This window comes from Castanea sativa, chromosome 6 (assembly GCF_040712315.1).
Source record: "Castanea sativa cultivar Marrone di Chiusa Pesio chromosome 6, ASM4071231v1".
In the NCBI taxonomy this organism is placed as follows: Eukaryota; Viridiplantae; Streptophyta; class Magnoliopsida; order Fagales; family Fagaceae; genus Castanea; species Castanea sativa.
This window is the reverse complement of record NC_134018.1, coordinates 61703656-61716809: the sequence shown is the minus strand read 5'-3', so window position 1 is coordinate 61716809 and position 13154 is coordinate 61703656. Positions and strand designations below refer to the sequence as shown.

Genomic DNA, 13154 nt, shown 5'->3' with positions numbered 1-13154 from the left:
TTTGTGTTTTGAAATCACATCAAACATGTGAAATGTGTCCTAAACAGAAACCCATCATATAAAGATAGTGAAAATTTTAGGCATTTCTGTAGTCCCAATTTCACCCACAGACTCTAGTCAAATATCTAAGGGCATTAATTTGGGAAAAAAAATTAATTTATAAATTTTTTATTAAAAAACAAATATTTTTAACAGTTTTTATATTTTTTCATTAAAATAGTGTTAAAACTTCAATTATTCACCGTATCAATACACATACAAAGAAACTCATGGAAAAATGATGGCTAGAGCTAGAGATCTCTAAAACCCTGACCGTTCTTTCTTTCTTTCTTTTTGTTTGTTCTAAAACCCCTAACCCTAGTACACTGATTCTGCTGTGTCTCAACTCTCAACCCCTTTGCTTCCATGGCCACCAACAAACCCAACCGAACCCAAAACCCAAATCCAGTCCCAATCCCACCTCTGACTCCCACCAGGGTGAGCCCCAAGGTTATCCATAAAGCCGTGAATGCTCTTCTCAAATGGCAAAACACCAACCCCAACTCCCTCACCCAAAAACCCCAACTCCTTCATCACAAAGATGAGTTTTTCTACCTCATTCTCACCCTCAAGAAAATCCCATCTCAACCTAATAGCACAAACCCACACAAAATCCAACTCCCACATACCCTTCTCTCCCCACACCTCCCACCTGAGCTCTGTCTCATAATTGATGATCGTCCACACTCCAATCTCAACAAAGCCTCTGCCAAATCCAAAATCGATTCTGAACAAATACCCATCTCGAAAGTCCTCAAATTGTCCGAGTTGAAATCAGATTTTCGTTCCTTTGAGGCCAAGAGGAAGCTCTGCGATTCCTATGACATGTTCTTTGCTGACAAAAGGGTTGTGACCCTTTTGTCTGGTTTGTTGGGGAAGCCTTTTTCTAAGAAGAAGAAGGCTCCGGTGCCGTTGGATTTGAAGCACAACAATTGGAAGGAGCAGGTTGAGAAGGCGTGTTCTTCGGCGTTGTTGTTTTTGGGGACTGGAACTTGTTGTGTGGTGAAGGTGGCAAGGGTGAGTATGGAACAAAATGAGATTGTGGAGAATGTGGTGGCGGCGATTAATGGGATTTCGGAGGTTGTCCCGAGGAAGTGGGGTGGTATAAGGTCATTGCATTTGAAGCTGCTTGAGTCGTTGGCTTTGCCACTGTATCAGTCAGAGCCGGAGGAGAGGTTGATGATTGAGGGAGTTAAGGAGGAGGAGGAGGTGAAGGAAAAGGGGATGAAGGGTGAGAGAGTCGGAATGCAGAAGGATGGGAATATAGGTGAGGTGTTAGTTGAAGATGAATTGGGAATTGATGAAGGTGAGGATAATGAGAATGGTGAAATATTGGGTAGTAAGAAGAGGAAAAAGGGAGATAAGGGTGAAGGAGTGGTTTCTGGTGAATTGAAAGGCTTGAGGAAGTCGGCTACGGTGAAGAATAAAGATGATCTTACGGAGAATATAGATGGGTTGTTCGCTGTGCCGGGGAAGAAGCAAGATGGTGGTATAAAGAAAAGGAAGGTTGGGTTGGCTTTGGAAGATGGGAATTCTGGTGAAAAGAAGGATAAGAGAAAGAAGAGTGGAGAAATGGAGGTGAGGGCGAAGAAAGGCAAGAAAGCAACAGAGTAATTTGATTTAGAAGACTAAAGAAGTTAGAGATGGTAATTCATACTTTGAAAAAATTTTGTTTTAATTATATAATCCATAGTGATCTGTGTTAATTTGGTTGGAGTACAGAAATTCTGCTAGTTGACATCACTAACTATTTTCTTTGGTATCTTGATTATGAAGAAAAATCTAGTGTGATTGATTTTATGTTTTAGTGCTGTAAATTTGCCTGACTTTTATATCTGAAATTTGGTCTTGTTCTTGTACGCAAAGTTTAATGTTTATGCAGGCATTATTGTGTGATATTCTACTCATTTCATGGTTATAACTTATCAATGTTAAATACATATCGCTGAAGAAAAGGGTGAGGATGTAATTTTGAGAGTGAGTGCCGTCTAAATCCCTGTTGGTTGTTTTTGTTAGAAGTTAAAACTTAAAACTCCTTGTTGCTCAATTTGCTACTAGCAACAGTTTAGAATCAGTCTTGGAAAATGATGGAGGAATGATGAGGACTAATTAGGGGATTAACTACTCATTAATGATGAGGTTTATTTGGCACCAATATGCCACTTCAATATGCTTATCCCTCAATTTTCATTTCTAGATGAGTGCTTGAATTTCAATTTATTTCGTCAATCTTATTTTGGTTTTGGCACTATATATTAGTAAGAAAATCCATTTCTTTCAAAACTTATCTTATGCATTCAATTATAATTCAGTTATCCTTGTATGGCAGTCCAGACATCTGGCAAAGTCAAAAGTCATTTTCTGATAGATGTACAATTCATCAATCAAGAGTATAAGTGATCCTGTCAAAGGCCTTGTAGCTGAATTGACACCTCTCCATGTACAAAGTGCTTGGAGGTCTAGAGGGAAGAGGGTTCGAACTGCGGGGTTAGCAGCATATTGTAATTATTTCTCAAAAAAAAAAAAAAAAAAAGAGTATAAGTGATCCTAGTATTCAACTTGTTGAATGATATGTACAGTTGTTACTAATCAACAAATCAGCTTTTTTCCCCTCTTTCTTATATGAACTTTTTGACTTATTCAGTATACGTTTTATCAGAATTAATTTGATTGAAAGAGGAGTAATTATGACAAATGATGCAAGTCTTTGAAATGATAGCAGGTCCTATTAGGTCTCTTCAGCGATTCGAATGAGATATTTAAAAAATCTGCTAGAACTACTCATTGGCTTGAATAATAGCAGGTCCTATTTTTACATTTAGGTGCATGTTGAGGATATCATGTAATGGAATCATTTGTATCATATATTGAGTGCAGTTGGTTGTGGGATGCCTTCTGGTGGCTTTTTGGCCTTGTTTAGGCTATGTTTTGGTGAAGAATTTGCTTGTGGCTTTTTGTGACATTCAGGTTATGTTCTGGCGTAGAATTTCCTGAAACTTCCTGCTTTTTGATTTGTTGGTTACTCCATTAGTTTGGTTCTCTTGACTATGGTTGTCAGCTTGCCTCTAGTTTTGCAGAGATTACTAGCTAGAGCATGTTAATTAGGATGACAGTGTAATGACTTGTCTAGCCTACGCAATTTAAGAAATTTTTGATTTGCTGAGTGTGATCATATTATAGTTTGTTTCAGTCTCTATGAATAGATCACCAAAGCTTGTTAGTGCTGGTAAATTTGAGGACATTGTGCAGCTGAAGAAAGCTACTAAGGTTGGTGTTGAAGTGTGTGGTTCAATTCTTGCACATGAATAGACAATGGAAAAGTGAAGCCATTCTGCCAATGAGCTCCAGCTTAAATCTCGCCTTCACCCTTCCCCCACCCCTTGGGACCAAAAATAGTCTCATCAAAAAAAATTTTGAAAAAAAAGGGCAGACAGTGAGGTTATGGATTTTATTAAAGAATTATGTAATGTGAAGCCAATCTATATACCTGGTCAATGGTTACTGAGGGTCTAGACTCTAGATTCTCAAGCTTGTGCTTTGGGTATGTTTAGCAATGATCTTGCACATTCTTTCTTTATATTTTTGGTTTAAAGATTTTTTGGGTTAATGGAATTTTCCCTTAGTCATAAATAGAGGCATTATAGATTCTTGCAAGAGATTTCAATGGAGTCTAGCTCAACTAGATCCTCTTCTCATTGCAAATGCTAGGTGGAGGGTGAGGTCATGGGTTCAAGATCCATTAAGTACGTGTATTACTTACGAAAAAAATAAAATTTTAAAAAGCCATTCTTGCAAGTGATGAGCCATGGGGGATAGGGTGCCACTTTTTAATATTATTTACAAATATGAATCACAAGATTGATAAGCAAGAAAATCAGTAAAGTTGTAGAAGGAACTATTTAGTGAGGGGTGTGCATGGGTTGGGATAGATTGGATTTAGTTTTTTTTTTTTTTTTACCCAACTCAACCTTCTTAAGATGATAAATCTTGAATTCAAAGTAGCTCTTTTACTAAGCCTAATAAAAATAAAAATAAAAAGCTTTTCATTCAATAATTTAAGTCCATTATTCAATAAATGATTACATTCTAAACAATTAAATCTAATATTCTAATTTCATTAAGATTAAGTCTTAAATTTTTTAAATAATCAAACTTAAAAATTAAAAGTAAGTTGTGAGTTCCAGCTAGCTTAACTGATAAAGTCTCTGATGGTTAAATAAAAGATCTGGGGTTCAATCCCCGCCTACACTAAAAACTGATTGGTATTTTGGTATGATGATAAAGAGTTATCAGCAAGAGCAGACGCCATAAGTTGAAACTAAGTCCATTATTCAATAAATGATTACATTCTAAACAATTAAATCTAATATTCTAATTTCATTAAGATTAAGTCTTAAATTTTTTAAATAATCAAACTTAAAAATTAAAAGTAAGTTGTGAGTTCCAGCTAGTTTAACTGGTAAAGTCTCTGATGATTGAATAAGAGATCTGGGGTTCAATCCCTGCCTACACCAAAAACTGATTGGTGTTTTGGTCTAATAATAAAGAGCTATCAGCAAGAGCGGATGCCATAAGTTGAAACTCTTTCTAAAAAAAAAAAAATTAAGTAAGTTTTAAAATTCCAAACAAATCAAACTAACAAATTTAAAATACATATATATTTTTTAAACCGGTGATAGCATGCGTTGGGTTGGATTGGTTTATACAAGTTAGAAATTTTGTCAACCCAAATTTCGACCTACCCAAGCTTTTTTAAAAAATGGGATAAATTATACGAACTTCCGTTGAGGTTCAAGCAAATGATACTCCAAAAGAAACCTTAAGGGAATTGACACTTGCCTCTTTTAAGGTTTGAAGAAATCAACACATTAATCCTTACATTAATAACAATAACAGAATATTCTAAATTTTGAAAAAAATCCATTGACCAAACCCTAACCTTGGCTCAGTGACAAGGAATAATATTTAACTAAAAACGCCTTGCACTAAACATGTTTAGGGTTTGGTCAAGGGAATCTTTTTAAAATTTGGAATATTTTGTTACTATTATTTATTAATAGATGGACTAATATGTTGATTTCCTCAAACCTCAAATGAAGAAAGTGTTATCTATACTACTATTTAAGGGGCTTCTCTTATTTGGATCAGATTTTTTTTTGTTCCAAAATACCCCTACACTCAGGTTTAAGTAGAGACAAAACTAAAAGATAGTCTGGTAAAAATACATGTCTAACTTGCACTAAAACATTACCTACAAAATAAAAACACTCTTCCATTAACCCACTTTTTCAAAGTAACTATACGTTTATTATTATTTTTTAAATAGAAAAATAAGTTAAACAACCCATGTTGCTACTGTTTTTTTCCTTTAAAAAAAAAACCCCCATGTTTATTCAAAAAAAAAAAAAAAACTCTAAACTAAATAGATATATACACTTTTTTTATATAAGTAGATACATCTTTAACTTCCACTAAAATGTTGCCTACAAAACAAGACCACTCTTTTGATGATTTTTAAATTGCGCTTTTATTTTATTTTTATTTTTTTTTTTGTAAAGGTTGATAATTTGTATCCATTATAATTTGAAATTACTACATTTTTCAATTACAGAAATACCAAGGAGTTTGGTGAGTGTTTTGCGTTTTGGATGAAATAATTTACTCATCACACCTCTAGTTTTTTTTTTTTTTTTTGTGGTTAAAAAATGTTGTAATCCCAAATTATAATAGATTCAAATTATTAAATTTTACAAAAAAAAAAAAAAAAAAAAAAAAAAAAAAGCCACTGACCACGCGTGTGAGCGCATGTTCAAAGGCTAGTTTCTTTTAAGATTTAGGTTAGGGTGTCATTCCCCAATCCTCAAGAAAATTTGGGTAATTTATATATATATCTATAAAATATAGAAGGCCTACATCATGTGACCTTGATGATCAACATCAACTTGCTAAGAAAAATACTCAACAATTAGGTGTATGCATGCAACCTACCAACCTGACATTTCAATTTTCAGGTTTGTGTTTCATGGCTCGGATTCTATATTTTATTATTATTATATATTGAATCCAAGCCATGAAAAACCAACCTGAAAATTGAAATGTGATAGGTTGAATGCACACACCTAATTATTGAGTATTTTCTTAATGAGTTGAAGTTAATCATTGAGGTCACATGATGTAGGCTTTATATATTTTATAGAAAGAAACCCTACAAACTTGTCTAGAGCTATTGGCAACTTCAAATATGATAACTTATTAACAATGAACTTTGATTTCTAGCCATTATTTATAAACTATTTCATTTACTTGCCTTTTAATTTGAACTTACACTTAGCCTTAGTATTAGACGTTCATTATGTTTTGAGTTCCAATTAGCTTAATTGATAAAGTTCCACATTGTTGAATAAGAAATCTAAATTTGACACAGTAAATATATGCCTTCAATTCATTGAGCCGAGCCGAGGTCACTCTCTCTACTCATGTAAAAAAGGTATGCCTTTCAAAAAATAATTGAAGAAAAGAATAATGGAAGCCCTAAGTTATTAAGAACAACAACATTAGTAACTCCCAATCGTGCCACCCCTAAATATTACATGAGTGCATGTCTTTATATGGGTTATTTGTTTATGCTAGTCGTGTCATGCATGATCTAATTTTTGATGGATGTTGGTTATCAATGAGTCAAAATAAACATATGTATAGATACTAAAGATAAAGTTAAAACTTTAACCGTTAAAAAATTAGAAAAAACAGACACACAGAATAAATAGATGTTTTCGAAAAAAACAGAACTTCGAATTAGTTAAAAAATATCTCTCCTTTATATAAGTAAAGGTTTTGTTTAATGTCACTTTTAACATATTTAGCAAATATATATATATGTAAATATATCTATATATATATATATATATATATATATTTATTTGAAAAAGTAATTAATTTATAGAACTCATCATGTTTACTGATGGGGCAGTAGCTTTTTTTATAAGCTGAAAAATTCTCTGTTAGGAAGGAAAATACAAAATCAAGGAGGATTCTAGGGGACTAGATAACATTATGTCAACAAGTAATAATTCTAAAGTTACAAAATATTTCATAATTGTTGAGTTACTTAGTTATTAAGTTTAAATAAGAATTAGTAAAAATTTATCAACTCAACACTATCAAGAAAATAGTTACCATTGCACACATTTGGTGTAATAGTCATGTGGGGAGTAAGAGGATCCAAGTGGGCATATGGGCCTTTGGGCTGTAGCAAGGAGGGCCGACTTGCTCTTGAGCTAAGAATTTGTTAAGTCTTACGAATCAACTCATCTTTCCGAGGACACATCCAGAATAAGTTTCTCCTCGGATAAACCCGGGAGAACTCAAAGCTTCATTATGAAGGTCAAGGCAATATTTAGGGAAATGTTGGTTAGAAAAATACCAAGGGGTACTTTAAGAATATAAATAAAAATTAGTAAAAACTTATCAACTCAACACTATTAAGAAAATGATTACGATTTTACAATCAATGGGGCTTAAATTGGTGAAGTTCTATGGTTGTCATTATTATTATTATTATTATTTGAATGGTAATTTTATTTTTATTTTTACCTGAAGATAGAGTTGTTGTCATTAGGCTGAGTTTGGATACAGCGTTCGGAGCGTCTGCGTCTGCGTTTTCTGTTTTTTTTTTTTTTTCTTCTTCTTCTGCTGCTGTAGCACGGGTCAGGTGGGACAAGGCTACTGTTCATGTTCCTGTGCATGAACAGTAGCCGCATTTTGCTGACTTTCAGCACATTTGTGGGTCTCGTGTACTGTTCATGGGACCCATAAACTTCACTTTACAGAATTTTTTTTATTAAAAATGGGTCCTACGGTACTATTCACACATTTAAAAATTATTTTGCTACAGTGCCAAGTTCTGTGGCTGTCATTATTATTATTATAATTTTTTTTTTTTTTTTTATTGAAGATAGGGCTGCTTTCATTATTGATTAGATAGGGTATATACAGTAGGTCGGTAGTTATATGCTTTTGTGCTTGTGTTTATAACAACAAAAGAAGACAAACAAGAATTAATATCCTTTATAATACTTTTTGCTGAGGAATTTTTTTATAATGTTAGTGCAACTTATATTCAACCATCAAATTGATTTTCAATCCACCCATCTCTTGGAGGAACCCACTTCTCTCTTGTTCACAATAGTCTCCTAAGCAGCACAGTGTAACTTATGGGTATATTGTATTCGCTAGCTGGAGCTGATAGAGCATTTTTTTTTTTTTTTTACTTAAACAAAATAGAGGTGGGAGATTTAAATCCATTTTTTTTTTCCGTAAAAAGAAGTTGAAAATGTCATGAGTTAAAAGACTCTTGGTAGGCAATAGCAATTGTAGATATAGGGTATTACTCTGTTTAATGTTGGACAAAGACCTATAACTACTAAAACAAGCAATTAAAGCCGATTCAAATCCTCAATGACCGTATCCCTGAATATGGGCTTGATGTTTGTGGTCCGTGAAGTATTTTAGAAGAGAAAGAGAGACACTGTACAATATTTCCGTTACTAAATTAATAATGACCCTGTCCTTGGATGTGGGCCTGTTTAGTACCTATTTCAAACTTACATTTTTACATTTTAAACAATTTTATACACATTTTTACACACTTTTTCACCTATACAAATTTTAAAAACTACAAAAATCTCATATCAAACTACTCTACCAAACACCCTCAGTATTTTGGGAGAGAATGAGAGCCATTGCACAACGTAAGAAAAAAGCAGTAGAGTAGAAAATTAAAATTCCAAGGTAGGTGACAGATAAGTAAATTGAATTATGATTTTGTTTTTGATAATTTGATAGTTCTATGTAGGGATTTAAACTCTAGTTGTTTTTGTTAGAAATGCTAATAAGTGCTAACTTGTTGAATTATAATTTTATTTTCTCTATAATCATAATAAAAGAAGAGAGAAAAAAATAGAAAAAAAAATGTTTCTCTAATCTAACTGTCTTCTATCCAAAAGGCTAATCTTTTTAAATCTTTTTCATTAAAAAAATGGGCTAATCTTGCATACTGAACTAGAACAATTTGCCCTTTTTAAATATACATCACTGTCAGTTTATTTAAGATCTTCTCCTCTTTCTTTATTAAAAATACTTAGTATTCTAAAAAAAAGTACTAATTTTCACTATAATCATATTTATGAATCCCCTACTGTTTTTAAGGAGACTTCCAAGCATTTAAATCTATCCTTCCATTATTGTGAAAATCAATAGGAAGTTGACCACATCAAAAGTTTGTCAAAATGTTGTAGTTTGTGATTATAACATTACTCTTATTAAACAAATAATGCTAAAGATACTAATTTTTTTACGAAAATTTTTACAAACGGCTGATATAGTAAAACGTTATTAGTAAATGAAAAAGTGATATTAATTGTGTGCAAAGATGAAAACTAATAAGAATTAAGAAGTTGACCACGTCACAAATTATAAAATAGTTTATGGCGGTAATATTACTCGGAATGAATTCAAATTGTATTTGAATTCAAATTAACAAATTTAATTTGGCTTGATAACCAAGATTGAAAACTTTGCCAGTAAGATAAAGATTCTTCTTAGTTCCTACTTAAGAGCTAAGAATCCAAAGTCGACTGGCTTGACTTCTTGCTTTTTGCATTTATTTACACTTTTTCTATTAAAGCTGTTTTCCGCAACTCCCACCTTTCCAAGTGTCCAAAAGCCTAAACGAGTATCTCCCTCCATGTCGGTTTCAATTTCAAAACCGTTAAAAACGTATATCACTGTTAAATACAGAAAAGACAGAGAGACAGATAGAAAGAGAAACGTACATTGTATCTTTAACGCCATCTATCTACTATTCTTTGTAAAACAACCAGTCAGCAATGCCTTCAAGGTTAAGAACAAAGAAAACAAAACGAACAAAATCCAGTAAGAAAATGAAAAACACTACAAATAAGCCCACCTACCATTCTCCACCTAATTCTCAACTCCAAGGTACTGTTTATATTAAGTTTTCTTTTCCTTGATTAGCGTCTTTCACTTTCTCATAGATTGACTTACTTCTTATCAATCCTCTTTTTATTCTTTCTATTTTGTTTGTAACAGACTGTTATGTAGGTATCCAAGGGAATGAGAAAGAAGTTGATGTTGGTGATCAGTATGTTTTAGTTGGAGAAGAGGAAGTTTTAGTTGGAGAAGAGGAAATAAAAGAAGGGTTTTATTCTGTATCTGCTGTATCATTATTGATTTCTGCAGGGGATAGTCAAATGGAGGAAGCTTCAAATGGCAAAATAGAAGACACCCAGAAAGTGGAATATCAGGAAGAGAATGTGGAGGTGGTAAGTTTGGTTGAAATTGCAAATGGGAAATTAGAGGAGACTCAGAAAGTGGAACCACAAGCCGAGTTTAAGGAGGTGGCAATTGAGGATTTTGGGGAGGTCAAAGCTGTGGATGAATCCGTTACAGAAATTCTTATTGATGAGAATTCCGAGTCTGTGGATCAAACATATGATGGCAGTGATTCGGGTTTGAGAACTAGCAATTTTGACAAAGAGGAGAAGAGTTCTGAGGTGGTTGATTCAGGAAAGTATGAGGAAGAGGAGAAAGTGGTTTCTCACTCAGTTGCTGACTATGTTGTGCCTATTGTAGAAGAACTGGATGAGAATTTGGTCGGATTGGAATCAAAGGAAAACGAGGAGAAAATTCCACTATCTTTAGAGAAGAGTAATGGGATTTCTCCGGTTAAGGAAAACGAGGAGGTGAAGGAGATTGAGGAAACAAAACTGCCATCTTCAGATGAGAATGATGGTTCTTATGAGGTTGCAAAAGAAACAACATTGCCGGCCTTGGAAGAGGATGGGAAAGTTCCCGAGGTGGTGAAAAAGGGAATTGAGGAAACAGAATTGCAGGCATCAGATGTGAGTGTTGCAGAGGCATCAACTGGTGTTTATGAGTCATCAAAGGAAGATGCTAACGATTCATTGCAGCCATTGGCTAATGCTCCAGCTGTTGACACAAGTAATGCTGGTGAAGAGAGCAAAAAGACTGAGATTCCTGAAAGCACAGGAAATCCGGTTAGTAACTTCAAGGCTATATCTAATGGCTTCTGAATTTCTCTTTTGGTTTTTGTTAAACCTTTCAATTTTTCTGATCAAATGGCTGCTTGCTTGCTTCAAATTTCATTACAGCATATTATATCAGTGTCTCAACGCCCCCTGCAACCAACTTCTTGGAGGAGTTGCTGTGGACTTTTTGAAGTTCTACGCCGCTCTGATAGATAAGTCAAGGTGAATCAAATTCTTTTGCGAAATTTATTCTCTGGGCATCAATAATATCCTGATAATCATGTTAAATTTTAGGTGAGTCATGTGCTTGTTTATTCATTTTCAGATTGTTTCTAGCTACTACTGCATTGAATTGTGAAAAGAGTATCATTTTCTAGTAATCATGTTCCTGCTTGATAACCATACTAATATATTCAAAACGAATGTCCCCCCTGCTCTTAATAAAGTTACTGAGAAGAATCTAAAGACAGGAACCAGCAGTTTTATTTACATATAAATCTAGAAGCACCGAAAATTTCACAGCTGTCTATATTCTATATAGTAAGTTCTTATTGATGGATAAAAAAGTGATGTTGGTGTGAGCACTAAAAACCAGCCAATACTTGTCATAATTATTCTGAAAATTATTCTGTGTAGCATTACACCTTGGTTTCTTTAGTTTCTCATGAAATAAACTATTTGGGAAGAAAGTGAGGATTTATTTCAAATTCTCAGGTTACCAATTCTTTCTCGAAGAATTAGGCAAAGTACCATGGAATAGTAAGTAACATTACTCCATTATTTCTCATGAATTTTACAAACTCATTAATCGGATCCTAGGCAAATTTCTGCCAATGCAAAATGGTCCAATCGAAGCTTTGACTGAAGAAGGAATGAATTCTTTAAAATATTTCTTCAACTGCGTCTTACATTTTGACACTCCCTAATTACCAGGATGACTTTTACAAATCCTTACTAATTTTTCTTAGTCTGAGAGTCATTCATTTGACATTCCTAAGAAGACCATCGCTTTTATCGAGCATACCATCATGCTTAATCAACTTATTCACCCAATTAGAGGGTTACAAACAAAGTATGCTTTACCAGGTAGAATCCCTGCATAATATTTCATTGCTATATTTGTTATACAGTTGGAAATGCTATTAAGTTAATTAACCAAATGTTTATTCTGCGGATGCAAACCAGTTTACAGCGAAGAATAATGAATGGGCTTAAGAAGAAACTATGGAAGAAGGAACTGTGATAGATAATTAGAATAGCCTGGGGTTTTCTAATACTAAAATCAAATTATAAAGAATTGGGAAGAGTGAAGAAAGTGTTTCTCAATATCTAGGCTGTAGTTCTATTTTAATATATGCTTAAAACAAAACTGATCTACTTATCAAAGAAAAAAACATTACTGATCTATGTAAAATTTATGGTGCAGAAAAGAGAATGTCGTGGGATCGAGCAATTATATTGTGAAATTTGCAGACGAGTGTAAAGTATTTTGTGGAAGCGTTAATATGTTGTGGTACAAGATATTCTTGCATGAAATGTATTGAGACTAGTCAAATAGAGAGTTTTACATTCAAATTTGTTATGCAGCTCAGATTTGTAGTGTGAGTGGAGCGTGTTCTTTATCAGTCAGTCCTGCTTTTATATGTTGTTTTTTTTCCCTTAAGAAATGGTGGTGTTTTAAGATGATTGTTGTCTAATTTGATTGATTGTTGTCAAGAATTTGTTGTGATAGTACCCATACATTACAGTATATGATTTATTCATTTGTATTTTCAGTTTATTTCTCAGTCCATTTTTATGCAATTCTTCTTGATTGATGACACAGATTTTTCAAGACTTATATTACCTTTCTCTTAAATGACAAAATCATTTGGCAATGACCACTCAATTTTATTTGCAAGCACATTAACCTTATCAATGTTGAACATTGTGTAACCTTGTTATGCCCTTGTTTAAATGAGAATTGTCCTGGATCCTTTGGGTATATGTATCTATCTACCTGGTTGTTATACCTTCCAAATTGAATAACTTTCCTATCAATTGCGA

The 13154-nt window shown here is 33.4% G+C and overlaps 2 protein-coding genes across 6 annotated transcripts; both read left to right on the top strand.

Annotated features, from left to right (window-relative positions):
- Positions 1–265: 265 nt before the first annotated feature.
- Positions 266–2715, top strand: LOC142638173 (uncharacterized). Of its 3 annotated transcripts, none has more exons than XM_075812183.1 (2): positions 266–1685; positions 2374–2715. In XM_075812183.1, the coding sequence occupies exon 1, from the start codon at positions 406–408 to the stop codon at positions 1651–1653; it is 1248 nt and encodes a 415-aa protein (XP_075668298.1). In that variant the 5' UTR covers positions 266–405; the 3' UTR covers positions 1654–1685; positions 2374–2715. The 3 variants fall into 3 exon arrangements, with proteins under 3 accessions (XP_075668298.1, XP_075668297.1, XP_075668299.1); XM_075812182.1 differs by having other exon boundaries at positions 2369–2715; XM_075812184.1 differs by having other exon boundaries at positions 2352–2650.
- A 7071-nt stretch (positions 2716–9786) lies between these two features.
- Positions 9787–12888, top strand: LOC142640564 (uncharacterized). 3 transcript variants are annotated; one of them, XR_012845202.1, is made up of 4 exons: positions 9787–10038; positions 10150–11117; positions 11232–11402; positions 12535–12888. XR_012845202.1 is itself a non-coding variant. In XM_075814713.1 (4 exons), the coding sequence occupies exons 1-3, from the start codon at positions 9927–9929 to the stop codon at positions 11322–11324; spliced, it is 1173 nt and encodes a 390-aa protein (XP_075670828.1). In that variant the 5' UTR covers positions 9787–9926; the 3' UTR covers positions 11325–11330; positions 12535–12888. The 3 variants fall into 3 exon arrangements, 2 of the variants coding, with proteins under 2 accessions (XP_075670828.1, XP_075670829.1); XM_075814713.1 differs by having other exon boundaries at positions 11232–11330; XM_075814714.1 differs by having other exon boundaries at positions 9864–10038; positions 10162–11117; positions 11232–11330.
- The last annotated feature ends 266 nt before the right edge of the window (positions 12889–13154 follow it).

Bases quoted from the DNA above. Each gene is read 5' to 3' on its own strand.
- LOC142638173 (XM_075812183.1), top strand. From the start codon at position 406: ATGGCCACCAACAAACCCAACCGAACCCAAAACCCAAATCCAGTCCCA.
- LOC142640564 (XM_075814713.1), top strand. From the start codon at position 9,927: ATGCCTTCAAGGTTAAGAACAAAGAAAACAAAACGAACAAAATCCAGT. The intron at 10,039-10,149 runs GTACTGTTTATA...TGTTTGTAACAG, and splicing joins ACCTAATTCTCAACTCCAAG to ACTGTTATGTAGGTATCCAA. The intron at 11,118-11,231 runs GTTAGTAACTTC...ATTTCATTACAG, and splicing joins CTGAAAGCACAGGAAATCCG to CATATTATATCAGTGTCTCA.